The following is a 26611-nucleotide window of genomic DNA, read 5'->3' on the forward strand; positions in this document are numbered from 1 at the left end:
AGGTGATAGCAGTAAGGTGTTCTCTTAGCTTTAAAAACCAGCGAAGAAATATTAACTGGAAGTAATTGTATGACCTTTAGAAGAAGAAGGAAGCGTTTGAGTCTTCCGGTTGTCCAAGATTGCGCGGAGTATATTTCAGGTTTGTTTAATAATTTGTAATGCAAAGGATTAAAAAGTTAAGTTAACCCTCTTCAGATTTATTGAGAGGAGACGAATTACAAATATATACTATATTATACTAAAACCTATTGTCATCAGCGCCTTAATTTCTCGCCAATGCTAATGTTAGCTTATTAGCATACGTTAGCACCTGACCAGAGCTTCTCTATATATATATGGCTCTGACTGCAACGGACTAGCTTACTAGTTACAAGACGCATGCAGCTAGGTACACTTTCAGATGTTAACTAACGACCGCCACGGGTTAGTATACAGTAGCTACTAGTAATTGAGAATTTTGCTTACGCCACCGTTAGCTGTAAGATATAGTACGTTAATTGGTATCACGTAACGTTTAGAGTTGGTTTATTTATGACAACGGGCCTAGCTAGCTAACTAATGAATTAAAGCTAATTATGCTGTATACTTATAATGTAAGGAGTGTCGGGGAGTAATATTTCATAGATTCAGTTCACATTTAACATTACACAGTGCGGTTTCACGCAACGTGTGTGTAGATCTCTCTTTTTGACTTGGACGTATGACTTCTCTCCCCCTTCTATCACACCGACGTTTTCCTTCCATTTTTGGATTTTTTTTTTATTTTGTACCAGTGAAACTGCTATGGATAAGATACGAGACGCTACTCAGGTAACAACAGAAATTATAGGCTACAAACTTGAGCCTCTCCCATACAACCCTTATACGATGGGACCTTTTTTTCTATATCCTGGGCAAGACCCATCTTGACTATTATAACCCATCAAATTCTTATTCGTACAACCCTCTTGTCCCGAGGTGTGAAATAGTGTGTGTAGCTATGTACACCTTTGCGCAAATCATGAAACGCATGCATGCATTGAACTGTGGAATGTATTGTCCAAAGGCTACATGCAGGCCTACATCACCTAATGGACAGAAAGGAAATATTAGCACATGAATACCACAGTTGCCACTAACATGACACCAGTGCACACTGCTCTTCCATTGCCCTCCATGTTAGTCTGAAGCAGGGGGTCTCTGTCTCTGTAGCAGGCGGTGGCGAGCGGGTGCTGATGGGGGACGAAAAGGACACCTGGAAAGTGAAAACACTCGACGAAATTCTCCAAGAGAAGAAACGCAGACGGGAGCTGGAGGAGAGTACGGAGCCCAAACGTCTGAAAAATGTAAACGGAAGAGAGATTCTGTGGTGCCCCAAACTGACCCTAGTACCCCCTATACACTTGGGGAGATCTGAAAAGAGATTGGGATAAGGAATGTGGAAATGGCTCCACCTTTCCCCCTGATAAACTAGGTGAAATGTTTGCCATATTGCTTACACACATCCGATAGCTCAGATCTCCACCTGACGATGGTCTAGGGGTTGATTTGGGGCACATTGTTTCTCTTCCCCCATCAGAGGATGCTGGTTCCCATTTTGATTAGATCATGTTTATCAAAATGTATCACAGACTAGAGCTATACCTGTACCAGTGACTCAAACTTTATTGTAATCTTACCATATGTGCAATCAATCATTGTTATGGTTACCATACTGTTTTTTGGGGGGGAATGGGTATAATGTCCCCTCTTTCTCATGTCTTGTCCAGTGCGTTCCGTGCCCTGTTCCACAGACGGATGATCGGGAAGCCAAACGGGACACTCCGGAAGAAGGAGAACTACGGGATAAAAAAATGGAAATAACAATCCGGAATTCCCCGTACATACGGGAAGATTCCACAGAGGACAGGTAAAGAGGATACGAAAAAAGAGCTGTGGGAATTAGGGTCACGTTCAGGCGGGCCAGATAATGGAGAAAAAATGTGTTTCAAAACTGAACTTATTCCTTTTGAATACATTTTCTCCCATTTTTGTCCCAACTGAACGCCACCCTGCTATGCACAGGGGCAGCCTGTTTGTTGAGTCGTTGGCACTAGACAGTCTTCCCAATTCCAGGGGAGAAGAGGATGAATCGCTGGCAATAAAGCCTCCCCAGCAAATTACCAGAAAAGACAAATCTCACCACAGAAAGGAGGAGAAAAGAAAGGACAAGAGACGCCGCCGCAGTCACTCTGCTGAAGGAGGTACGTTGCCTTCCTGGGACGTGTATCGCTGTAGAATGCTTCATAGGGACTGGATCATGTAGTGTTAAACTGTATTTATGCATATGTAGCACCTATTAGCACTCTATCACATTTTGTATTTATCACAGCAGCAGGGAAACGCGTTCGGCCCAAAGACAAAGACAAGGACAGGGAGAGTGAGCGCAGAAAGCGGCAGTGGGAGGAGCAGGACAAGGCCCGGCGAGACTGGGAGAGGCAGAAACGCAGGGAACAGGCCAGAGCACAATCCCGCAGAGAGAGGTGACCACCGACTACTGTGACCATACACACACACAGTTGGGTGTATTAGCGTGGATTGTATTAGCTAATATGTACAACAGAACAAATCACTTGTGTTCAAACGTATGAAGTTCTCAACATGTCTGTTAATCAGTGGCATCTCATACTGTACACCTCTATCAGAATATGACCCCCAAGAGTGGGGCAAGTTGGAACAAAAGTTTCAAGAGCAAAGACTACCCAAAAAATACATCAGCATTTTTTTATTAATGCGTATCGCCCCACTGTCTTGTGATGTCATATTGCTTAGTCTACTTTTAAACTTGCAGATCCTCAATCACTGCTCAGTCATCACGTTTACTGTGCAGTTACCTGTCACACTGTATACTGTACTCTTCCCTGAAGCAGACATTAACGGTGTGGGGTGGGTGGCTTTTGGGTTTCTGGAGAGCTCCTGACAGGATTCCCCCGTCTTCCCCGGACTACAGGGACAGGTTGGAGCAGGTGGAGCGCCAGCGCGAGAGGGACCGCAAGCTCCGCGAGCAGCAGCAGAAGGAGCAGCGTGAGCAGAAGGAAAGGGAGAGAAGGGCAGAGGAGCGCCGGAAAGAGCGCGAGGTGCGACGAGAAGGTCAGGCTTCACAAATGCATATTCACACACACAAGGTTAAAGTTTTTGCTTTAGAGTGTGTGTGAATGATGTACGTCTTTTGATGTATGTAAGGGCACGCTGTTGGTGAAGGAAGCTAAATCTGTTGTCCCCCTCTGACAGTTCCGTCCCACCACCGTGCGCTGCCCGATGAGTACGGTGACAAGCCCAAACAGAGCCACCGCAGTCGCAGCCCCAACCCCAACCAGACTCCCCGGGATAGACTGGAGCAAAACAGCGAGCCACACAGAACTGGTGGTGAGACTAACCAATCAAGTTGTTTTTAGAAAATATTGCTTTGATGGTAGTTAGCTTCAAAATAAATAAAATCCATGACTTATAATGCGGTGCTTGTGTTTGTTGTCCAGCGGCAAAGGATGAGAAGCCTGAGGACAAGGACCTTCTCTCTGACCTCCAGGACATCAGTGACAACGAGAGGAAGACCAGTACAGGAGAGTCCTCCTTAGGTAGACACACTCATTTACAGTCGCAACATACCCCACTGTCACTTTACACCAGATTGGCATAACAAAAAAGGAATGAAAACAAAGCACACTCCTACTGATGTTTAATCAGTAGCGGAGTTCTGTTATAGATATTTAGTCAAGACACTTCTCCTTGTGTTATGTTAATGTGGGTAGTTTGGCGGTGACACGGAGTGGATTTTTCTTTCCTAGGTTCAGGGTCAGGCTCTGATGAGGAGAATGATGATGGATCTAGCAGCGAGGGAGAGGGAGAGGAAGAGGAATCGGGTTCGGGCTCAGGAGAATCTGACCAGACTGCAGGTCTGCTGAATTTATGTCTCTGTTATTGTGATTGTGTGCGTGATCGTGCACATGTCTTATCCCGGACTACCATTACAGTGTTGTCACGGTGACATGGCTTGGACCCACCCATTGTCTGTGTTTCAGGTGACGTGAGTGAAGATGAGCGGTCTGAGGAAGAGTTTGAGGAAGAAAGAGAGAACAGCAACCATATTGCCCCAGGTAGGCATTTTGTACTCCATTTGTCTGGTGGCAGTCATTTCAACGTGTATTATTATGTCATGTCTAAGAATAAAGTTTGTTTTGACTGGTCTTGAAGCTTGTTTATCTAAAAATGTTAGGAGGTATTCTCAACCAGCTGCTAGATGCTATTTTGTCCTCTTTCTATAAGTTATAACTGTCCCCTCATTAACCATTCCAGTGCCTGAGTCTCGATTTGACCATGACACTGAGGAAAGTGGAGAGGAGGAGGAAGAGGACGAGGAGGAGGAGGAGGAGGAAGCAGGGGAGGGAGATGTCACCCCCCAGTCGGTGTCTCACTCCCACTCAGCCACCCCTGAACTTGAGGAGAACTACATCCCTGACTCTCCTCCCATCTCCCCTGTGGAGCTAAAGAAGGAGCTGCCCAAGTACCTGCCAGCTCTACAGGTCTGTGTTTGGCAGCACACACACCTGGGTCAAATACATGTTTGTTTTATTTCAAACACCTGAGGTGCGCTTGACCTAGCTTACCATGTATATTGGGGCCCATTAGAATATTCAAAAAAATGCTCAAGTATTTAACAGAAAACAAAAACATATTTGACCCAGACCTGTACACACATGCAAATCGTATAGAGACGTATTGATTGACATTGGTTTTCCAGGGGTGTCGCAGTGTCGAGGAGTTCCAGTGTCTAAATCGTATCGAGGAAGGGACCTACGGTGTGGTGTACAGGGCCAAGGACAAAAAAACAGGTGCAGTGCATTCGGAAAGTATTCAGACTCCTTCACTTTTTCTACATCTTGTTACTTTACAGCCGTATTCTGAAATTGATTATATTAATTGTTTTCCTCATTCTACACACAAAAAAATTGCAAATGTATTAAAAATTGAAGAACAGAAATACCTTATTTACATAAGTATTCAGACTCTGCTATGAGACTTGAAATTGAGCTCAGGTGCATCCTGTTTTCATTGATCATCCTTGAGATGTTTCTACATCTTGATTGGAGTCCACCTGTGGTAAATTCTGTTGATTGGATATGATTTGACAAGGCACATACCTGTCTATATACGGTCCCACAGTTGACAGTGCATGACAGAGCAAAAACCAAGCCATGGGGTTGAAGGAATTGTCTGTAGAGTTCCGAGAAAGAATTGTCGAGGCACAGATCTGGGTACCAAGAAATGTCTGCAGCATTGAAGGTCCCCAGGAACACAGTGGCCTCGATCATTCTTAAATGGAAGAACTTCGGAACCACCAAGACTTTTCCTAGAGCTGGCCGCCCGGCCAAACTGAGCGATCGGGGAGAAGGGCTTTAGTCAAGGAGGTGACCAAGAACCCGATGGTCATCTGAATGAGCTCCAGAGTTCCTCTGTGGAGATGGGAAAACCTTCCAGAAGGACATCTCTGCAGCATTCCACCAATCAGGTCTTTATGCTAGTGCACAGACGGAAGCCACTCCTCAGGAAAAGGCACATAACAGCCCGCTTGGAATTTGCCAAATGGCATCTAAAGGACTCTCAGACAAGGAGAAACAAGATTCTCTGGTCTGATGAAATCAACATTGAACTCTTTGGCCTGAATGCCAAGTATCACATCTGGAGGAAACCTGGCACCATCCCTACGGTGAAGCAAGGTGGTGGCAGCATCATGCTGTGGGAATGTTTTTCAGCGACTGAGACAAGTCGGGAAAGATGAACGGAGCAAAGTACCGAGAGATCCTTGATGAAAACCTGCTCAGGACCTCAGACTGGGGCAAAGGTTCACCTTCCAACAAGACAACGGACCTAAGCACACAGCCAAGACAACGCAGGAGTGTATTCGGGACAAGTCTCTGAATGTCCTTGAGTGGCCCAGCCAGAGCCCGGACTTGAACCCGATGAAACATATCTGGAGAGACCTGAAAATAGGTGTGCAGCAACGCTCCCCATTTAACCTGACAGAGCTTGAGAGGATTGGCAGAGAATGGGAAAAACTCCCCTAATACAGATGTGCCAAGCTTGTAATCGCTGCCAAAGGTGCTTCAACAAAGTACTGAGTAAATGGTCTGAATACTTAAGTGATTTTTTTTATTACATTTGCAAACATTTCTAAAAACCTGTTTTTGCTTTGTCATTATGGGGTATTGTGTGTCAATTGATGAGGGGAAAAAACAAATCAATTTTAGAATACGGCTGTAACGTAACAAAATGTTGAAAAAGTCAAGGGGTATGAATACTTTCCGAAGTCACTGTGGGCTACCTTGCAATCCATTTCCAATCCCTGAACTTGGACACACACTAAAACACACCTTTCCCTTTCAGATGAGATTGTGGCCTTGAAGCGTTTGAAGATGGAGAAGGAGAAAGAAGGTTTCCCCATCACGTCTCTGAGAGAGATCAACACCATTCTGAAGGCCCAGCACCCCAACATCGTCACTGTCAGGGTGAGGAGCATAGAAATAAATATTGGTATTCTATTTCTACGGTGGGCGACACACACCTGATTTAGAGGAAGCCCCCCCTCCAATATTTAGACATTTGTTTTGTTTAGCTCCTTTCATCTGAAAGTGTAGCAGAAATTCAAGTAAAAAAATTGATAAACGAGCAATGTATACTAGTGATAGCTGAACTCGTACTTAATCCCGTTTTCTCCCATGTCAGGAAATTGTTGTTGGAAGCAACATGGACAAGATCTACATTGTTATGAACTACGTGGAGCACGACCTGAAGAGCTTGATGGAGACCATGAAACAGCCTTTCCTGCCAGGTAATTTTGTGGGATACAGTTTGAGTTGGACTACATGCAAATGTCCACCAGCCATTTTCCCATATCATGTGGCTAGGTAAGTGGTACTCTGTTTGGAATAGAAATGAAACGTGTTCTCTGGTGGGTTCCCTTTGTTTACCTAGCAAATATTGTCATGCTTCTGTGGTGAGCATACTACCAAAAGGGTTAGTACTTCTTCCCAGACGATGTGGTCTGGGGTTTAAAGGATTGTTCTAATGTTTATGAACTCATGTCTCTTGTTTCCTCTTTTTCTTTGGCCTCAGGTGAAGTGAAGACCCTGATGATCCAACTGCTGCGAGGTGTTCGCCATCTCCACGACAACTGGATCCTCCACCGCGACCTGAAGACCTCCAACCTGCTGCTCAGTCACAAGGGGATCCTTAAGGTGCCATAGATGTCTTCTTGTTTTGTATTATGCTATGTCCCATTTATATTAAAACCACTGTGGGTTGGGAACTTCAGATGAGGATTAGGTCATCCATGGCTCGGATAAAGAAATTCTAGGCTCTAGGCTTGCTGATGACAACAAATAATGATGATAATGTGCGTGAGAGGGTGTGCTTGCCTCATAGGCATCTTTGAAATGTTTGTTGCGCTCTTCTAGGTGGGGGACTTTGGTCTGGCCCGTGAGTATGGTTCACCCCTGAAGCCCTATACACCTGTGGTGGTGACACTGTGGTACCGTTCTCCAGAGCTGCTGCTGGGAGCCAAAGTGAGTCAGAACTTGATCTGGGATCAGTTTACCCTCCCCAAATCCTAATGATGAACGAGATTACACACCTGTATTCAGAGACACAAGAATACTGTCAGAATACCTCTGGTCTACAAAGACGCAAAGCAACTGAGTCAAAATGTCTCAAACATCAAAGACCCTCTACAGTCAAAATGGTGCCATTCTAAACCCTAAACAAGTCCCTGCCTGACTGTGAACCTTACAACACCCAGACATCACAACACATACTTCGTACACCTTCAAATATTGTAGAAGTATGGTTCTGAACATATCCCAAGACTGCATACACATAGCACCAAGTCAAAGCTTGTCCTCACCCAGACTAAACACTCCAACCCAGACTCATGTAGTGCTGTCTGTTCCTTGGAATACTGTGGTTTTGTCGTGTGTTTTTCTCTCCACAGGAGTACTCCACAGCTGTGGACATGTGGTCTGTGGGCTGCATATTTGGAGAGCTCCTTACCCAGAAACCTCTCTTCCCTGGAAAATCTGAAATCGACCAAATTAACAAGATATTTAAGGTTAGCTAATTTTGATCAAGAAGTCCCATTTTACTTCATACTGTCTGGAACGTAATAGCACTTTACCCCACTCCTACAGTACCAGTCAAAAGTTTGGACACCGCAACTCATCCCAGGGTTTTTTCTTATTTGTACTATTTTCTACATTGTAGAATAATAGTCAAGACATCAAAACTATGAAATAACACATGGAATCATGTAGTAACCAAAAAAGTGTTAAACAAATCAAAATATATTTAAGATTCTTGAAAGTAGCCACCTTTTGCCTTTGACAGCTTGCACGCTCTTGGCATTCTCTCAACCAGCTTCATGAGGTAGTTACCTGGAATGCATTTCAATAAACAGGAGTGCCTTCTTCAAAGTTAATTTGTGGAAGTTCTTTCCTTAATGCATTTGAGCCAATCAGTTGCGTTGTGACAAGGTAGAGGTGGTATATAGAAGAGATATATTTGGTAAAAGACCAAGTCCATATTATGGCAAGAACAGCTCAAATAAGCAAAGAGCAACAACAGTCCATCATTACTTTAAGACGGGTCAGTAAATCTGGAACATTTCAAGAACTTTAAGTGCAGTCGCAAAAACCATAAAGCGCTATGATGAAAATGGCTCTCATGGGGATCGCCACAGGAAAGGAAGACCCAGAGTTACCTCTGCTGCAGAGGATAAGTTCATTAAGAGTTACCAGCCTCAGAAATTGCAGCCCAAATAAATAGTTCACAGAGTTCAAGTAACAGACACATCTCAACATCAACTGTTCAGAGTAGGCTGCTTGAGTCGGGCCTTTATGGTCAAATTGCTGCAAAGAAACCACGACTAAAGGACACCAATAAGAAGAGACTTACTTGGGCCAAGAAACACGAACAATGGACATTAGACCAATGGAAACCAGCATGGCTACCACCGCATTCAGCGATATGCTCTCCTCTGGTTTGCGCTTAGTGGGACTATAATTTGTTTTTCAACAGCACAGTGACCCAACACACCTCCAGGCTGTGTAAAGGCTATTTGACCAAGAAGGATAGTGATGGAGTGCTGCATCAGATGACCTGGCCTCCACAACAACCCAACCTTAACCCAATTGAGATAGTTTGAGTTGGACCACAGAGTGACGGTAAACTAGCCATCAAAATCAAGTCAAATTGTATTTGTCACATGTGCCGAATACAACAGACCTTACAGTGAAATGTTTACTTACAAGCCCTTAACCAACAATGCAGTTTTAAGAAAATAAAATGTGTTAAAGTATTTACTAAGGAGCAACAATAAAATAACAGTAGCGAGGCTATACACAGGCTATATACAGCAACGGTTAGTTGAGGTAATATGTACATGTAGGTAGAGGTAAAGTGACTGCGTGGATAATAAACAGAGTAGGAGCAGTGTACAAAATGTAAAAATGGGGGAGGGGACAAGGCAAATAGTCCGGGTAGCCATTTGATTAGCTGTTAAGTCCTATGGCTTGTTAAGAAGCCTTTTGTACCTAGACTTGGCTCTCTGCCACTGCTTTCCGTGTGGTAGCAGAGAGAAGGTATTTGACTAGGGTGGCTGGGGTCTTTGGCAATTTTTTTGGTCCTTTCTCTGACACCGCCGGGTATGGAGGTACTGAATGGCAGGAAGCTTGGCTGGGCGTACGCACTACCCTCCTGTAGTGCCTTGAGGTTGGAGGCCGAGCAGTTACCGTACCAGGCTGTGATGCAACCAGTCATGATTCGATCGTGCAGCTTTATAACATTTTGAGGATCTGAGGACCCATGCCAAATCTTTTCAGTATCCCGAGGGGGAATAGTCATTGTCGTGCCCTCTTCGTGACTGTCTTGGTGTGTTTGGAGCAATGTAGTTTGTTGGTGATGTGGACACCAAGGAACTTGAAGCACTCAACCTCCTCCACTACAGCTCTGTCGATGAGAATGGGGGTGTGCTCGTCCTCCTTTTCTGTAGTCCACAATCATCTCTTTTTTTTTTTTTGATCACGTTGAGGGAGAGATTGTTATCCTGGCACCACACGGCCAGGTCTCTGACCTCCTCCCTATAGGCTGTCTCATCGTTGTCAGTGATCAGGCCTACTACTGTTGTGTTGTCAGCAAACTTAATGATGGTGTTGGAGTTGTGCTTGGCCATGTAATCATGGGTAAACAGGGAGTACAAGCGGGGACTGAGCACGCACCCCTGAGGGGCCTCTGAGGATCAGCGTGTTGTTACCTACCCTTATCACCTGGGGGAGGCCTGTCAGGAAGTCCAGGATCCTGTTGCAGAGGGAGGTGTTTACTCCCAGGGTCCTTAGCTTAGTTATGAGCTTAGAGGGCGGTATGGTGTTGAACGCTGAGCTGTAGTCAATGAATAGTATTCTCACGTAGGTGTTCCTTTTATCCAGGTGTGAAAGGGCAGTGTGGAGTGCAATAGAGATGGCATCTTCTGTGGATCTGTTGGGGCGGTATGCAAATTGGTGTTGCTTGACTCGAAGCCAGCATAGAAGTTATTTAGCTCATCTGATAGGCTCGTGTCACTGGGCAGCTCGCAGCTGTGCTTCCCTTTTGTAGTCTGTAATAGTAGTCCGTAAAAGTTTTGCAATTTTTTGATTTCCCCTTAGGGTTGCAGAGTTAGGAATATAATATAGTCGGATTAAATGGATTTCATTTGACGTCACAATCTATTTTTCAGAAAGGGACTGCGGTTCAATGACCCAGTCTCTTTTAGACAGTGTGACATAACGGTCTTGTCTGTGGCGCTTGTCTGACTGGGCTAAACCGTAAAACTCAGATTAAAATATGTGGTCTTGAATGTGCTCCAGTACTCCTCACTTAGCAGTTCTGAACATACCAGACAAAATGGTGACCACCCCTCATATACACATAATAACTCTGTGTTGATGCGTGTTCTCACCAGGACTTGGGGTCGCCCAGCGAGAAGATTTGGCCGGGCTACAACGAGCTCCCTGCCGTGAAGAAGATGACTTTCACAGAGTACCCCTACAACAACATGCGCAAGCGCTTCGGAGCCCTGCTTTCAGACCAGGGCTTTGACCTCATGAACAAGTACGTCTACTCAACTTCAGACTAGCACTTACCCCTAACCATTTCAACCGCATGTTTAGTTACAACACCATTCATTACTAACCTATTAAAAAAACCTGACCTAACTCACCTTTACACCAAACCTCAGACTTACACTGCTCAGTTGAGGTTGAATTTCAAGTATCTAAAGTGAGAGAATGCATTTTTTGTTGTTGTACCTAATTCTTAATTATCCATCAACCTGAAAGACTATTGTGTGTGTCTGTGCCGATGTGGTCTTTACTCGGGGGGGGTTTAACATCAGCATTGCTATGCCTTGATGTAATGTGTGTATGCTGTCAGGTCTGCCTTGTGATATGCTCCACATGTCTTCTGCTTCAGTCACTGCACTCTTGGCAAGCTGACTATAAACAGGATGGAGAAGTAGCCTTTTGGCGTTGCATCAAAGTACCTCAGCCCTCCTCCAGACCTGTATTTCATTTCACAGCTTTGTTTTTTTTCTTCATCTTGGCTTGTGTGTGTCTCACAACTGCATTAAAGCAGGGCCTATCATAAATGAGTATGCTAGGATATTTTACACGCAACTTACCGAAGACTGAACACACTCACATCATCGGCAAAGAAAAGTAGCAGGCGAGCCAGCAAGATGGAGAGAGGATGAGGGAGGCAGAAAGAACCGTGCGCATATGTCTTGGTGATCTGTGTCTCGCATATTTACCAAAGTATCCTTAAGTTCATCTTTATTTAAATACACAACTTTCCCTAGGAATATGTTTTGTGATAACAGCACAGTGACTTAGTTTGTGAGAAATTGTTTTTCAGTTAGCGTTTAGAAGAGAAAAAAAAATCTCAATTTAGTTTAAACATTCACACCCCTATTATTTGCGTCACACACCTGTAATGGGTGGCCATGTATGGCCAAGGGAGGGGTTGGGGTCAGCTTTTGGGTAAACTTTGACACCAGTCCAACTGAGTGGAATGCTGCAACAGTCACATGACCCAGGAAGTGCAATGACCCCTGGCCAGTGGCTGCTAGCCGTCTCATTAGACCCTGACCCCCTGTGAGCTATGTTTGGACTGGAGGCTGGACCTCCTTCAGCCGCAGAACTGGACTGGCGTAAGTCTATTCATTGAGTGTGTAGACTTTCTGGGTGGACATGGCAGTCCTGTTTCAGTTTGGAACATCACACTCCTCCATGGCACCAGGCTGTAGGGGGAGTTTAGTGCTGTGACCTGAATGATGACCTTGCAGATGAAGTATGCATCTCAATTAGGGATGTCCCTGACAAAAAAAAGAAGTTATTTCGACCAATCCATTGGTATTTTTTCATATATTGACACATCCTATGCGTTTTAATCAAATCAACTATATTCACTGAGCTTGTCTGATGCTTTAAGCACAAGATTAAATAATTAAGACACAAATGACTAGAGGGAGTCCGACCAGCAATTGATTTGATTGTGCTGGGCTTGCTGCGCTGTGTAAAAATAAGACAGTGACTGACCAGCACCCGTTGTCTTTCTCCTCCCTGTTGCAGTGACCACCATAGAACATCAGTGTTTATCACGCTGTCCGTGTTACTGAAGTTGCAACATAATTACACATTTCTGACTGAAAAAAAAATCTCTCATTTGTTTAGGAAAAATATTCCTTATTCCCTCAACCCCCGCTCTCTTTTACGTGACATGTGTATGCATCGCGTGCACATGGCCGAATAGCTATTCGCACAGGATTAGTATTACTAGAGAACGTTGGTTATGTAATTATTACTCCAGAATGTCTGTTATTCCAGAGGACAATTCAGACGTGATTTTATTTCCAAATTGCCCCCTGTAATAATTTTTTTTCAATATATTGACAGTTATGACGGAGGTTTTTATTCTAGCCGTGAATATACAGTATTTCAACATGTCCAGGTGATAACTCAAGCTTGGTTTGGTTTAGAAACCATCTTTTGTGTGGTGTCGCGATAATATTTAAATTGAGGAAGTGTGATCATAATCTTTAGGATATTTTAGTGTTCCGCAGTACGTTCTAAATGCCTCCCAGCCTTCAGATGTGAGCTGAACAGTGCAATTGCACTTGCGATGCATTTTAAATCTATGGATGAGAAAGTCTTACGCTTAGATCACACCTAGAGTCACTGTGCAATAGTATGCAACAAAAGTTCAACATTCACCTTCTGCTACCAGTTCTGTCAAGCCATATAAGCATACAGTTTGACGCATACGTTCGATAAATCCAACGTATGCTCCACACCGAACGCACTGCAACTGCGTCTGCAAGGCAAACACAGCGTTTTAATTGGAAATGAATGTAATTCTTGTGCACCAAAATGTAATGACTTTGGCAGTGTGATTTTAAGCGTAAATATTAACATCAAGGGTTGCATTAAATAGGCGCAATTTTGATGCATTTGGCAATATTCGATATGCACAAAACATATAAACAAAAGCATTCACTGTAAACATTGATAGGCTACATGTCGGCCATTTCAAATATAATTTGTGAACTACTTAAATTTATCGACTCAGTTATTGTTTTCATGCGCAAAACCGCAAGCAACACCTGTCAAACTTTCTCACCTGTCAGACATTTCTCTCAAAACACAGGGATGTTGATTAGCACAGGTCTAGTATTATGAGAGGACTTTGGAGTTTGACAAAGAACAGTAGGCTATTCTGGCTGGAATTGTTACTCTCCTGCCATGTAAAAATGACTGGCGTGGATTCAAAGGGAACTAAACGACAGATGTGGTGTTTTGTGCTCGTGCACAATTTGTTACCCGACCTCCCCATTAAATGATGTAAAATAACTCTTGGAAGGCGTTCAATTCCAAACCACTTTATTAATCCCGGAAGGTCAATTTCATTGTCAGGCTTGTTGCTTTCACTTACCCTATGTGTTCAGCTGAGGGAAAGGATGCCGCTTTAGACTATGGAGAGGGACCCCATGTGCTCTATGAAAGCGTTAATGCAGAAGTGCTGCTGTTTTCAGTGACCTCTGCCACCCCTGGCCTTGACTTTTTCCCTTTCCCCAAGGTTCCTCACCTATTGCCCCAGCAAGAGGATCCTGTCAGATGAGGCACTGAAGCACGAGTATTTCCGGGAGACGCCGCAGCCCATCGACCCGTCCATGTTCCCCACCTGGCCCGCCAAGAGCGAGCAACAGAGGGTGAAGAGGGGCACCAGCCCGCGCCCCCCCGAGGGAGGCCTGGGCTACAGTCAGCTGGTGAGGCTGGGTTGAACTCGACATCCTTATGTTGACCAGGGTTTAACATCTGAGCTCAGTTTCTGTCATACACAGATTATAGACCTACAGCACTCTGTAGTCGAGACATCCTCCCACTGCTTACTACTTCTGTTTCAAGAATACATTATTTCCGTGGCATAACAGCAATGTACCTCATCAGCTAACGTGTGTGGCTTGTCGTCTCTCCAGGGTGACGATGACCTGAAAGACACCGGCTTCCATCTGACCACCAGCAACCAAGGGGCTTCTGCTGTGGGCCCAGGGTTCAGCCTCAAGTTCTGAGCTGCACATGGAGGACAGGACACCCTGTGTATGCAAAAAGAGAGACTAGCATGGTCACCTGACCAGACAATGAATCATGGGACATGTAGGTTTTAATGTGGCTGGGCTTATTGTGGGAATGACCTCCAGTGTCAGGGGTCAGCTTACTGCCCTCACTGTGACCCTGTGTGGGTACATGTCATTACATGACATGAACAACGGACAAATCCGCTTAATGTCTCTTTCCGTATGGATGAATCCCAACAGTTAAACAGTCACTTCTTTTAACATTCTCGACTCTGACAAGTGCATCGAAACCAAACTACAATTTGTCAGTAGCTTAGCTCATGTTGGCTTTTTGTTTTGTTTTCCGTCTTTTTTTTACACTGCGGAAAAGGACCAGATTTGAAGTGGTTGGTATTTTTTGAGTACTGGAGCTACTGTATAATAATGAAGCAGCGTTAGATCCATGTCAATCCATCATATTGTAAGGACTTAACTGTGTGACTGATGGCTAACATACCAGGACATGTTTTTGCTAGAAATAAAATGTAAAACTCTTTTGCTGGCATTTATAAATGCTGTCTGAGCTAAGCAAACAGCACCACACACTGCCTGCCAAAGAAAAAAAGAAAGGACGTCGAGTCCAACAAAAATTCCAGCCTTGAACCCGGCTCTATAGTAACCGTCCAAGAGTGATGTCCTCCTTTGCCCTGCACACTATGTCTCAGCACATTTCAGGGGAAAGAGCCCCTGATTGTCTTTGTTATTGAAGTGGCTCATGATTTTTAGGACTAAACCATCAAGTTATTTGATTTCTAGCTAGAGGAAAATAAACCTTACATTCTCATTCTTGGGATACGGCTGGCTGCTCGGACTGGAACAGTTGAAAAACTTTCCCTCGTATGGGTACTCCTTAGAATCAGCAGAAACTGACATGCATTAATCAGTTTATCTGCGAGTCCCCTCTAAAGCCCTTCTGTGGAGTATTACACCTGATGTGTCAAATGAGTAGGCAAAGCATTGTGGCCACCTAAAGGATAACTAAACTAGCTGGATGTCGTAGGTGTTTCATATCTAAATAAAGGTCGAAACAGTTCATATGACTGCAAACAATGTTTTTGGTTTACACATTTTTGATCCAGAGCATCCCAAATATGGTGACATGTCTGGTGAGTATGCAGGCCATGGAAGAACTGGGACATTTTTTCCAGGAATTGTGTACAGATCCTTGTGACATGGGACTGTCCATTATCATGCTGAAATATAAGGTGATGGCGGCAGATGAATGGCACGACAATGGGCCTCAGGATCTCGTCACGGTATATTTGTGCATTCGAATTGCCATCGATATAATGTAATTGTGTTTGTTGTCCTTAGCTTATGCATGTCCATACAATAACCCCACCGCCACCATGGGGTACTCTGTTCACAACGTTGACATCAGCAAACCGCTCTCCCACACAACGCCATACACGCTGTTTGCATCTGAAACCGGGATTCATCTGAGAAAAGCACACATCTCCAGTGTGCCAGTGGCCATCGAAGGTGAGAATTTGCACACTGAAGTCGGTTACGGCGCCGAACTGCAGTCAGGTTAAGACCCTGGTGAGGACGAAGAGCACGCAGATGAGCTTCCCTGAGATGGTTTCTGACAGTTTGTGCTGAAAGTTTCCAGTTGTGCAAATCCTCAGTTTCATAAGCTGTCCGGGTGACTGGTCTGACGATCCCCAGGTGAAGAAGCCGGATGTGGATGTCCTGGGCTGGCATGGTTATAAGTGGTCTGCGGTTGTGAGGCCGGTTAAACGTACTACCAAATTTGAATAAATTACATTGGAGGCGGCTTATGGTCGAGAAATTTAACAGTTCTGGTGGACATTCCTGCAGTCAGCATGCCAATTGTACGCTCCCTCAACTTGAGACATCTGTGGCAGTGTGTGTGAGACACAACTGCTCATTTTAGTGGCCTTTTATTGTCCCCAGCACAAGGTGCGTCTGTTTTAATGATCATGTTGTTTAATCAGCTTCTTGATATTCCACACCAATCAGGTGGATAGATTATTTTAGCAAAGGAGAAATGCTCAGAAGCAGGGAAGTAAATAAATGTGTACCCAAAATTTGAGAGAAATGATCTTTTTGTGCATCTGGAACTTTTCTGTGATCTTTTATTTCAGCTCATGAAACATGGAACCAACATGTTGTTTATACTGTAGGTGTCATGCATTGATGCAGTAGCTTTTAGAATGCATTACCCATGGCATAAAGTAACCAGGCTAGTTACATTTATTTGAAATTCCTGGACAATATTTAGAGAAGTTTGAGGCTACTAGCTACCCTGTAAGTGTCAGTGAGCTCTAACTTCAATGAACAGTCTATTGTTCACATAATACATAACAAACAATGCCAGCAGTGTATCGAATACTCACTTGGACACAATGTAGTTTTACATCTAGATTCTATATACTACTTACCATAGAACAAAAGGGTTTATTGTGCACATATGAAAATGCATTACAAAAAAACAGACCTAAAACATGATTGTTTTGAGGGTATTGTTTAGACAATGTACATACATTAAAATATGTGCCCAAGTGAGTGAGGTCCCCGTTTTGAACAAGCAATGTTTGAGTGAAGGTGTGCTTTGAAATATAATTCCTAGAACGGACATCCCATTCAAGTCAATGTGTGAAAATGCAGTTGTCTAAGGGCTTTTCCTCTTCTGGTAATTCTGTTTCTATGGTTGTGTGTTCTCTGTGCTAATACCCAGTGCTTCTATGTGCGGATGGGGGCATCACCCTCAGAAGCGCACTCGTACCCTCCAGGAGTAGTTGGTGAGGACCTTGTTCTTTTTCCTCACGATGCAGGTGTATGTGCCCTCGTTGATGGCGTTGGCCACGATACTGATGTGGTCGTCTTTTAGGGAGATGTAGCCAGGGTGGGAGTACTCCAGAATCTCTCCGTCCTTGTACCAGCTACAGAAACAGTAAAAATACATTTAAATTCAGTCCATTGTTGGTATATGATTTATTAGAAGTGATATTGGGCTAAATAAGACATACTCACTGTACTTTGCCTGCCTTTGCTGCAATTTTCTTCCCACATCGGAAGGTGAGCTTCTTCCCCTCAGCCACCAGCTTGTGTTTGGTCCGTTGGGGGGTGGGGGTGGGGGCCACAGTGGGGAAGGGGAACTCTGAGGAAAGTTAGGGAACACAAGGTTAAAGGCTGGGGTATCCACTTCTGTATAGTCTTAACCAGACATGACTCGGTGTGGTATGGCTTTCATTTCACAAAAGGATGTTAATGTCTTTTCATTAAATGTTTACTCCAAAAAGTAAACAAAGAAGCGCCCAGAAAATGTCTTCTTAGTTATTGTTTAATCTGATCTGGATCATACTAAAAATGATCCCCCAAGACATACACACTCAAACTAAGCATAAAAGCTATCTGCCTACATGTGCATCAAAAAACTTCATGGCAACTCCATTGTAGATGTTTAAGGACATTCTCTATCTAGTTAATTTACCCAAGTGCTACGGCCATTAGATGAGTGTAAACACGATGTTGTGCCTCATGATCAGTTGGAAGTCTGTTTTAAAAGGCAGCCACTAGTTTGGGCCGCAGAAATCCCAAATTGACCTTCCGTGTCTAACACTCAAGCCACAGTCTGAAATTCCAGTGGTTTGGAGTCATACTGGAATTTTCCACAGCCGTACAACGTCTCCCAATCAACAATGAGGAACAGATTAGGAGCCAGGAATGGTATCCTTTCTCCTCTCCACATTCTCCCTTGTTACACATATAAAACGGACAAACCTACAATCTATGGCTGCCATGGCGAGGAGGAGTCATATCCTGTTGTGCAACCGGAGGCCTCGGCCCTGATGAGACTGATTGCGGAGGTTATGGGAATTTAAGCTGTCGAGGTGCTTCACTAAGACGCTCTGCTCGCTTGCTATAAAGCAGACCACAATCCATCCAGAGGTAATTATTTCTGAATGAGTCTCATCCAGTGGTAAGTATCTAATCTGACTTTAAATCCGAAGGGCTGCAAACCCTCATCATGGTTCTGCATGGCTGGACTTTGTTGGCTGCGTTACGATCCATTGGCAAATGGTACAGATGCGATTCCTTGCACTAGTATATTGGGAATAATATTTTTTTCCTTTGCAGTGCTGCTCTTACCGTAACAGAAATCACAGCTCGAGGGGCAGTGCTTCTGCATGAGCTTGCGCTTGCTGTCGCAATAGCCTTTCCGCGCCCAGGCTGGACAGATAAATAATCTATCCAAACATCCTACAGGGAAGGAGGAAAGAGGGATGAGAGTGCTAATTTCAGTCTACAGAAAGGAATTTGAGATGACAATCTGACTTCACATTTATAATGACTCTCACACTGTATTAAAGGTTCAACAATACTCATTAAGGCCACGTTTACTTGCAGCAGGTAGTAAATCAATTATTTGTGTAGCATCTATATAGTGCTTAGGAAGAAATCATGAATAGTCTATAAAGCCTGTATAAATTGGTTGTTTAAAGTGGGACCATTATTTTAAATGAGGATTTATTTCATTTGAAAGATGCTACCGCTGATCGTTTTGTGCTACAAAACAATATGACACGGTTTTTTGTCTGTTTTACAGGGCACTTTGCTTGTGGGTGCTTGGATTTACCATAGAGTCGGTGCAGGCCCCACACCTCGTCCTGTGTGATGAGCTTGCGCCCCGTTAGAGTTGCGTTCAGGTGCATGATGGCCTTGGGGTTCAGGGAGTGCATGAGGCCCAGGACGTGACCAATCTCGTGAGCCGCTACATGGACCAAGTCTGTCAGCCACACCCCTGCACAAACCAACAACACAAAACAGTTCATTCTGTCTTAGTAATTGGGGTGCATCTCAATAGTCGAAAGTAGCTAAAGTCCTTTGCCTCATCCACTGAACTATACACATGAAAGCTAGTTCAAAGTGGCATAACAACATATGGCTTTCACCTATACCTGTCTTTTCAGATCAGTGCCGATGAAGCAGACGACTACTGAGACACTACGCTTCTAAATTCACAGTATCTTCCAACCGTAACACAACTAGGCACAGTATTACACTGTGGTCTATTCCAGCTTCAAGACATAATTACCAACTACAGTGTCCATGATTTTCACTTTTCAACCCTGTGCATTTGACTAATTCAACTGGACATCCAGCAAGTAGCTTTGGTGCTGAGGGCACAACAGCAGCTTACAAAAATCAGGAAAGAGATCAACCAAGGTGCCTGCCTTTTTTCCAGCTGAAGCGCATGTTTCCCAGAATCCAATACTCATGGTCGTCAAAGTGGATCTCGCCCGTCGGAGGGAAGAAAGCATGTGCCAGTTCGCCGGTGATGCCGTCGAAACAGTGGTGCAAGTAGGACTGCAGACAGTCTGTGTGGTTGATGGGGTAGAAGCCTGCCAAAAAGAGACAGAGCTGTGCCTCAGACAGCGCAACCAAGAGGGGAACCTCTCCAGCCTCTATCTCATTCTACATACAATAGAGTCTAGAAGATGATGGATTTCAAACTTCTTAACCCCACTGAGGATGACTGTCATTTTTCACACTTGCATCAAGTATTTATGCTGGAACAAGACTCCCAGATCACTCTGATGGATTCAGCATGATTTAGATCATTTTAAAATGATTACACATGCTTGGAAGGTGTACAGGACTCTTTATCATACAAGTAGAGCCATGAATCATGCAGAACATAGATAACTAGACAGTAGAGGGAGATTTGTTCAGTTCAAATGCTTAGGGCATTTCAGACACATGTCACTGTATAGTCCTTCTACTATATTATATGCCAGTCATCATGCCTGATATACTTTAGGTGGGGGCACAACAACATATACCTATCTTGATGTCTGCCTCCTGGTCAGCGGGCACCTCTCTAAAGCTGAAGGGCGAGACATCACTCCACATAGTGAAGGCTTTGGCAATGCCACGGCGCGTGTCACTGGCATTCATCAGGTTCCTTGGGAAAGAGAGCAGCCTGCACAGACACAATGCCTTTATCTGGGGAAACCACTTGGCATATTACAACAGCAGAAATCAGTAAAAGCAATTGGAGCTAACATAAAGCTCTAAGACAGCTGTCCCTCGTAAATATGTCTGAAGTCAATTCAAACAGCATTTCCTTTTGTTTTTAGACAGTAACTGTTTGCTAAGAAAGGAGGGTGAAATAAAAGAATCTCCAAACTTGTAAGTGAGCTTGAACTTGTCCCATTTGAGTTTCTCAGGGGTGAGGGTATAGCGCTTGTTCCTGGAGAGGTGGAGGACCTGCGTGCGGGCATCTTTGCGAATCCCAATCATTAACACACCAGAGGTGTGAACTTCTTCCTTGGACAAAAAAAATTGTAGATTAACCACCAGAGATTTGGCGCTACCAGTTAGGAGCGAGGAGAGGAGTTTCAACCTACTGGACATGTCACATCAACATCCAGATGTAATTTATATTTATGATCGGGATCTGGATTCCCAGCAAACAAATGTTGGTTTCCAAAACTTTGTGTGAAAGTTATTTTTCAAAAGATAACCTTTAGGAAACATTACAGATACATTTTGTGTTCACTGGGTTGGCCTTAAGTGAGCCTTTTTTATTTTTTATTATACTGAACAAAAATATAAACGCAACACGTAAATTATTAGTCCCATGTTTCATGAGCTAAAATAAAAGATCCTAGAAATGTTACATACACACAAAAAGCTAATTTCTCTCAAATGTTGTACACATTTGTTTACATCCCTGTTAGTGAGCATTTCTTCTTTGCCAAGATAATCCATCCACTTGACAGGTGTGGCATATCAACAAGAAGGTGTGGCATATCAACAAGAAAGTCCAACTGGCCTCAAACACAGACCACGTGTATGGTGCCGTGTGGGTGAGAAGTTTGTTGGTGTCAACATTGTGAACTGAGTACCCCATGGCGGCAGCGGAGTTATGGTATGGGCAGGCATAAGCTACAGGCAACAAATACTATTGCATTTTATCTATGTCAATTTGAATGCACAAAGATACCGTGACAAGATCCTGAGGCCCATTGTCGTGCCATTCATCCGCTGCCATCACCTCATGTTTCAGCATGATAATGCATTGCCCCATGTCACAAGGGTCTGTAAACAATTCCTGGAGGTTGAACATTTCCATGGTCTGCATACTCACCAGATATGTCACTCATTGAGCATGTTTGGGATGCTCTGGATCGACATGTACAACAGCGTTTTCCAGATCAACTTGTACGACAATGTTTTTCAGTTTCCACCAATATCCAGAAACTTCGCACAGTCATTGAAGAAGAGTGGGACAACAGGCCACAATCAACAGCCTGATCAACTCTATGTGAAGGAGATATGTCTCGCTGCTTGAGGCAAATGGTGGTCACACCAGATACTGACTGGTTTTCTGATCCACACCCCTACTTTTTTTTAAAGGTATCTGTGACCAACAGATGCATATCTGTATTCCCAGTCATGTGAACTCCATAGATTAGGACCAAATTAATGTATTGCTTATTGACTGATTTCCTTATTTGAACTGTAACTAAGTAAAATCTTTGAAATTGTTGCATGTTGCGTTTAGATTTTTGTTCAGTAGGTAATTAACCTAGTGTTTGCCTTTGTGTTTATGAACTACACATAGCTAGTGCTTAGTATTTTATCACTCTTAGTGTTCCTGTCTTCGTGGCTGACTGACAGATTATTATGATATGACTGACTTGATCCAGTGTCTGAACCAGACCACAGAACCAAGGACCAGGAGAATATTGCTAACAACATGAGATGGAATAACCGAAGTATTCATGGAAGGAACTTGAGAAACTGGACAAAAACAGTGAAGATCCCCCGAGAAGTAAAAAGTAGTAACACTTTACTTGAAGGGGGTATACATAAAGCATGCATAATACCTTTATGATACTAGTCATTACACCTTTATTCATGTGTCTGCAGTATCATTCATTAAAAAATGCATAACACATTTATTCAATGTCATTTGCCTTTTTACTGCCACAGTACCCAACCCTCTGACACACTTCAAGTAGCAGGCTGAGAGCAGCACAGAATGAACGTTGTACTGTAATCTACTTACACTGTTAGTTGAACTGACAGTTGTGATTCATGTCGTTAATTTATACAGTATTTATAGTTATAATGTTCAAAATCTAAACAATCAACAGTTCCATGCTGCAAGGGTTCTGGTTTGACGAGACCAGCTGAGGACACTCAACTCTATTGTGATTCTGCAGTTTCTAGAGCTATTATCCCAATGCCTTGCATGTGAATGTTACATGTTACATTTTCATGCAAGGGCATTCCATTTTGTAGAAAAGGAAGTGGTCAGCAGTAAAACTGCTTTCCAGACTTTAAGTATGATACATTTTGCAGGTACAATATGTCTGATGTCCCTTTGGGGAGGGGCAAATGAGACTCTCCAAATAATAACACAAGGATTCTATTCTTGTTTTACAGCTGTGAAAGGCCAGCTATAGGTGCTTACTGTTTAAGAGTGTTTAGAAATATGTTGTGACTTTGTTTTTATATAATACTAATAGAATGTAAAATGTACAGTTACAGTATACACTACCGTTCAAAAGTTTGGGGTCACTTAGAAATGTCTTTTTAGAAAAAAAAATGTTTTGTCCATTAAAATAACATCAAATTGATCAGAAATACAGTGTAGACATTAAGGTTGTAAATGACTATTGTAGCTGGAAACGGCAGATTTTTTATGGAATATCTACATAGGCGTACAGAGGCCCGTTACCAGCAACCATCACTCCTGTGTTCCAATGGCACGTTGTATTAGCTAATCCAACTCGCCAGTCTAAACACCAGTCTCAACATCAACAGTGAAGAGGCGACTCCGGGATGCTGGCTTTCTAGAAAGAGTTCCTCTGTCCAGTGTCTGTGTTATTTTGACAATCTTAATCTTTTCTTTTTATTGGCCAGTCTCTGATATGGCTTTTTCTTTGCAACTCTGTCTAGAAGGCCAACTTCCCGTAGTCGCCTCTTCACTGTTGACGTTGAGACTTGTGTTTTGCAGGTACTATTTAATGAATCTGCCAGTTGAGGACTTGTAACGTGTCTGTTTCTCAACTAGACACTCGAATGTACTTGTCCTCTTGCTCAGTTGTGCACCGGGGCCTCCCACTCCTCTTTCTATTCTGGTTAGAGTCTGTTTGCACTGTTCTGTGAAGGGAGTAGTACACAGCGTTGTACGAGATCTTCAGTTTCTTGGCAATTTCTCGCATAGAATAGCGTTCATTTCTCAGAACAAGAATAGACTGATGAGTTTCAGAAGAAAGGTCTTTGTTTCTGGCCATTTTGAGCCTGTAATCGAACCCACAAATGCGGATGCTCCAGATACTCAACTAGTCTAAAGAAGGACCGCTTTATTGCTTCTTTAATCATCAATTGGCTTTTTAAAATTATAAACTTGGATTAGCTAACACAACGTGCCATTGGAACACAGGAGTGATGGTTGTTGATAATGGGGCTCTGTAGCCTATGTAGATATTCCATAAAAAAATCTGCCGTTTCCAGCTACAATAGTCATTTACAACATTAACATTAACAATGTCTACACATCAATTTGATGTTATTTTAATGGACAAAAAATGTGCTTTTCTTTCAAAAAATAAGGACATTTCTAAGTGACCCCAAACTTTTGAACGGTAGTGTACACTTTGACTGATTATCCAATAACTTTAGGTGACTTCATTATCGGGGACTTTTATGACAAGTGAATAAGCTAATTTAGCCTATCCACAGATCTACTCCACAGTCCTTATCATCAACGATAAGGGATTGGACCAACATGACCTGACCAAGTTCAACATTTACATACAAATACAGTGGAAATACAACCCCCCAAAATGGCTATTTCTAAAAATATGAATTTATACTATTAAAATATCTATATGAAAATTTAATATTTTTTTCTCAGAGAACAAATGTAGATACTAAATGTAAAGGACGTCATGCTGCTTGCCACGCTGCTGATTCAGCCCATACCTGGGGCTAACTCGGGGCCTCTGCCATGCTAGCACACGTGATCGCCCTCCTGAAGTGTCTTACCAGTCGGAAAAAGTTATTCGCTGGCACAAGTGGGGACACTTCAGGCTGAGGAGTAAGTTTCACACATCCCCATGTGCTACATATGCATTCCTTTTTTAATGTTCCTCAATCCTCAGGAAAACAAGGGCTATGCCAAGAGCTGAGGCCTAGACACCCAGACGGACACCAGAGGAGCCCTGCAGAAGACTGAAGTCTTCCTGCCACACTGATAACAGAGTCAAGGAAACATACACTACAAAAGAAGAGGACATAGCCTAGAAGTTGGAGCAGGCATTCCACTTAAATTGGAGCAATGTGAGAACAGTCCATGATTTCTTGAAGCTCCATGTTGTTCTAAGCTGTACTATTTGCTACACCATTTCTTCCTATGGAAAACAACTGAACATTTTCCAAAACAAGTGCACTAGAGATAACATTTAGAACCTGATCATTCAGTGCTCAACCAACATGCTAAGCTCCTCTTACTGTGCTCTCCTTTGAAGATTCCCACACTGTTTGCCCCTGGTTTATTAATCAAGGATTCTGAGAAGTCTGCATTTGACTTAGTGTGAATTAATGAACAATATAAGATACTTTTAGAATAGCTAACTTGGTATAAGTGAGGGTTAAGACTTCATCCAGCCAGATCAAAACAGTTTTATTGTGGCTACAATGCAATAAGAATAGTTGTTTTTTCCTCAACTGGGACAAAAATCAGGGCAAAACCAAGAATTGCTCCAATTATATAATATGAATAGGCTACATTATAAATTATATGTATAATTGCTGATTATATGAAGGCATTTCTGTCTGATGAAGTTTAACCAAAAATATGATTTATATTACAATTACATTTTATTTATTTATTATTTGCTCATTTGTCACCAAGCAGAAGTCTTGGTAGACACTGAAAAAAACAAGTTAAAATAAAATGAAAATATTGTTGCCCTAAACGGGGTTAATCATCCAACATCTTGATCATAATTTATTCCAGCATAACCTGTTCAGTATAGAAACTGAATGAAGTATTCAGCAGTGCAATTAAAGGAGGTATCAAGTTAGAAAGTTGAATTCTCACACCATACCTCTATTCTCCAGGTGGGAAATGCCGTGGTTTCTTGCATCCCTTCAAACAGAATCCCAAGCACCGCCACAGCCAGCAGAAGAGTACTGAAGTCGCCTCTTTGTAAACTTCTGAACGTCTGACACACCATCGTTGCGATATCACCTTCCATAAAAAATCCCTAAACAAAGACAGACTAGTCAATTTCACCACCATCTATCCGTATGGATATCAATGGCCATCCAATGCATCCTTTTATTTGACAAATTAATTTTAAATTGAGGATAACGGAGGATAACGGAGGATAACGGTGTTAAGGCTGGAATCCTTGGTCACCCGCCGCCAGCTCCAGGCTGCATCAAACGTTGCAGCTTTCTATACAACCTTCCGCCGCAGCGCTATTCCGCGGTCTGCCAAATGGTTTCACATTACTTTAAATGGAGGTCAGAGTTTGACAAGTTTAAATGGAAAGGATACCAGCTGCACGTAGTCGACAATCTTAAAACTATTTTGATTTAACTATTATTTTTGCATGCTTATTAATCTAGAAGTTCATAACAGAGATTTGATCATGGATTTTTTTTTAAATGTAGGCCTGCTCAAATACCTATGTGTGGGTCTCTCATTTTAGCTGAGGAATACGCATAGGTTGACTTTGATTTATATTGAACCTTATTTAAATATTTTCTCACTCTTAATTAAAAATTCTATATTTTTTTGTTCTAATTGCATAGGAAAATAGTATATCTGTGACAGGCAATGCCTGATGCAAGCAACAAAAATTTCTCAAATTGTATTTTAATTGGAGTAAATTACCTACATCAAAT

The 26611-nt window shown here is 42.9% G+C and overlaps 2 protein-coding genes across 22 annotated transcripts; one reads left to right on the forward strand and one right to left on the reverse strand.

The window, feature by feature from the left end:
- Positions 1-8: 8 nt before the first annotated feature.
- On the forward strand, positions 9-15757 carry cdk11b (cyclin-dependent kinase 11B). Of its 20 annotated transcripts, none has more exons than XM_021566336.2 (21): positions 46-139; positions 774-810; positions 1192-1325; positions 1749-1888; positions 2044-2222; positions 2351-2501; positions 2930-3108; positions 3250-3384; positions 3495-3593; positions 3804-3911; positions 4038-4112; positions 4312-4538; positions 4757-4847; positions 6400-6521; positions 6739-6844; positions 7129-7250; positions 7470-7577; positions 8003-8119; positions 11003-11151; positions 14173-14362; positions 14573-15757. In XM_021566336.2, exons 3-21 carry the CDS (start codon positions 1215-1217, stop codon positions 14663-14665), a joined length of 2502 nt encoding a protein of 833 aa, XP_021422011.2. In that variant the 5' UTR covers positions 46-139; positions 774-810; positions 1192-1214; the 3' UTR covers positions 14666-15757. The 20 variants fall into 20 exon arrangements, with proteins under 20 accessions (XP_021422012.2, XP_036803084.1, XP_036803083.1 ...); XM_021566345.2 differs by having other exon boundaries at positions 2095-2222; XM_021566349.2 differs by having other exon boundaries at positions 2095-2222; positions 2354-2501.
- Positions 15758-16792: 1035 nt separating this feature from the next.
- LOC110492226 (matrix metalloproteinase-23) lies at positions 16793-26204 on the reverse strand. 2 transcript variants are annotated; one of them, XM_021566356.2, is made up of 8 exons: positions 25807-26204; positions 20868-21003; positions 20521-20660; positions 19912-20079; positions 19314-19478; positions 18827-18937; positions 17708-17834; positions 16793-17616 (listed from the first exon to the last, which is right to left on the reverse strand). In XM_021566356.2, the coding sequence occupies exons 2-8, from the start codon at positions 20978-20980 to the stop codon at positions 17442-17444; spliced, it is 999 nt and encodes a 332-aa protein (XP_021422031.1). In that variant the 5' UTR covers positions 20981-21003; positions 25807-26204; the 3' UTR covers positions 16793-17441. The 2 variants fall into 2 exon arrangements, with proteins under 2 accessions (XP_021422031.1, XP_021422030.1); XM_021566355.2 differs by having other exon boundaries at positions 20868-21007.
- Between the last annotated feature and the right edge of the window lie 407 nt (positions 26205-26611).

The sequence above is a fragment of the Oncorhynchus mykiss genome, chromosome 16 (genome assembly GCF_013265735.2).
Source record: "Oncorhynchus mykiss isolate Arlee chromosome 16, USDA_OmykA_1.1, whole genome shotgun sequence".
Classification (NCBI taxonomy): Eukaryota; Metazoa; Chordata; class Actinopteri; order Salmoniformes; family Salmonidae; genus Oncorhynchus; species Oncorhynchus mykiss.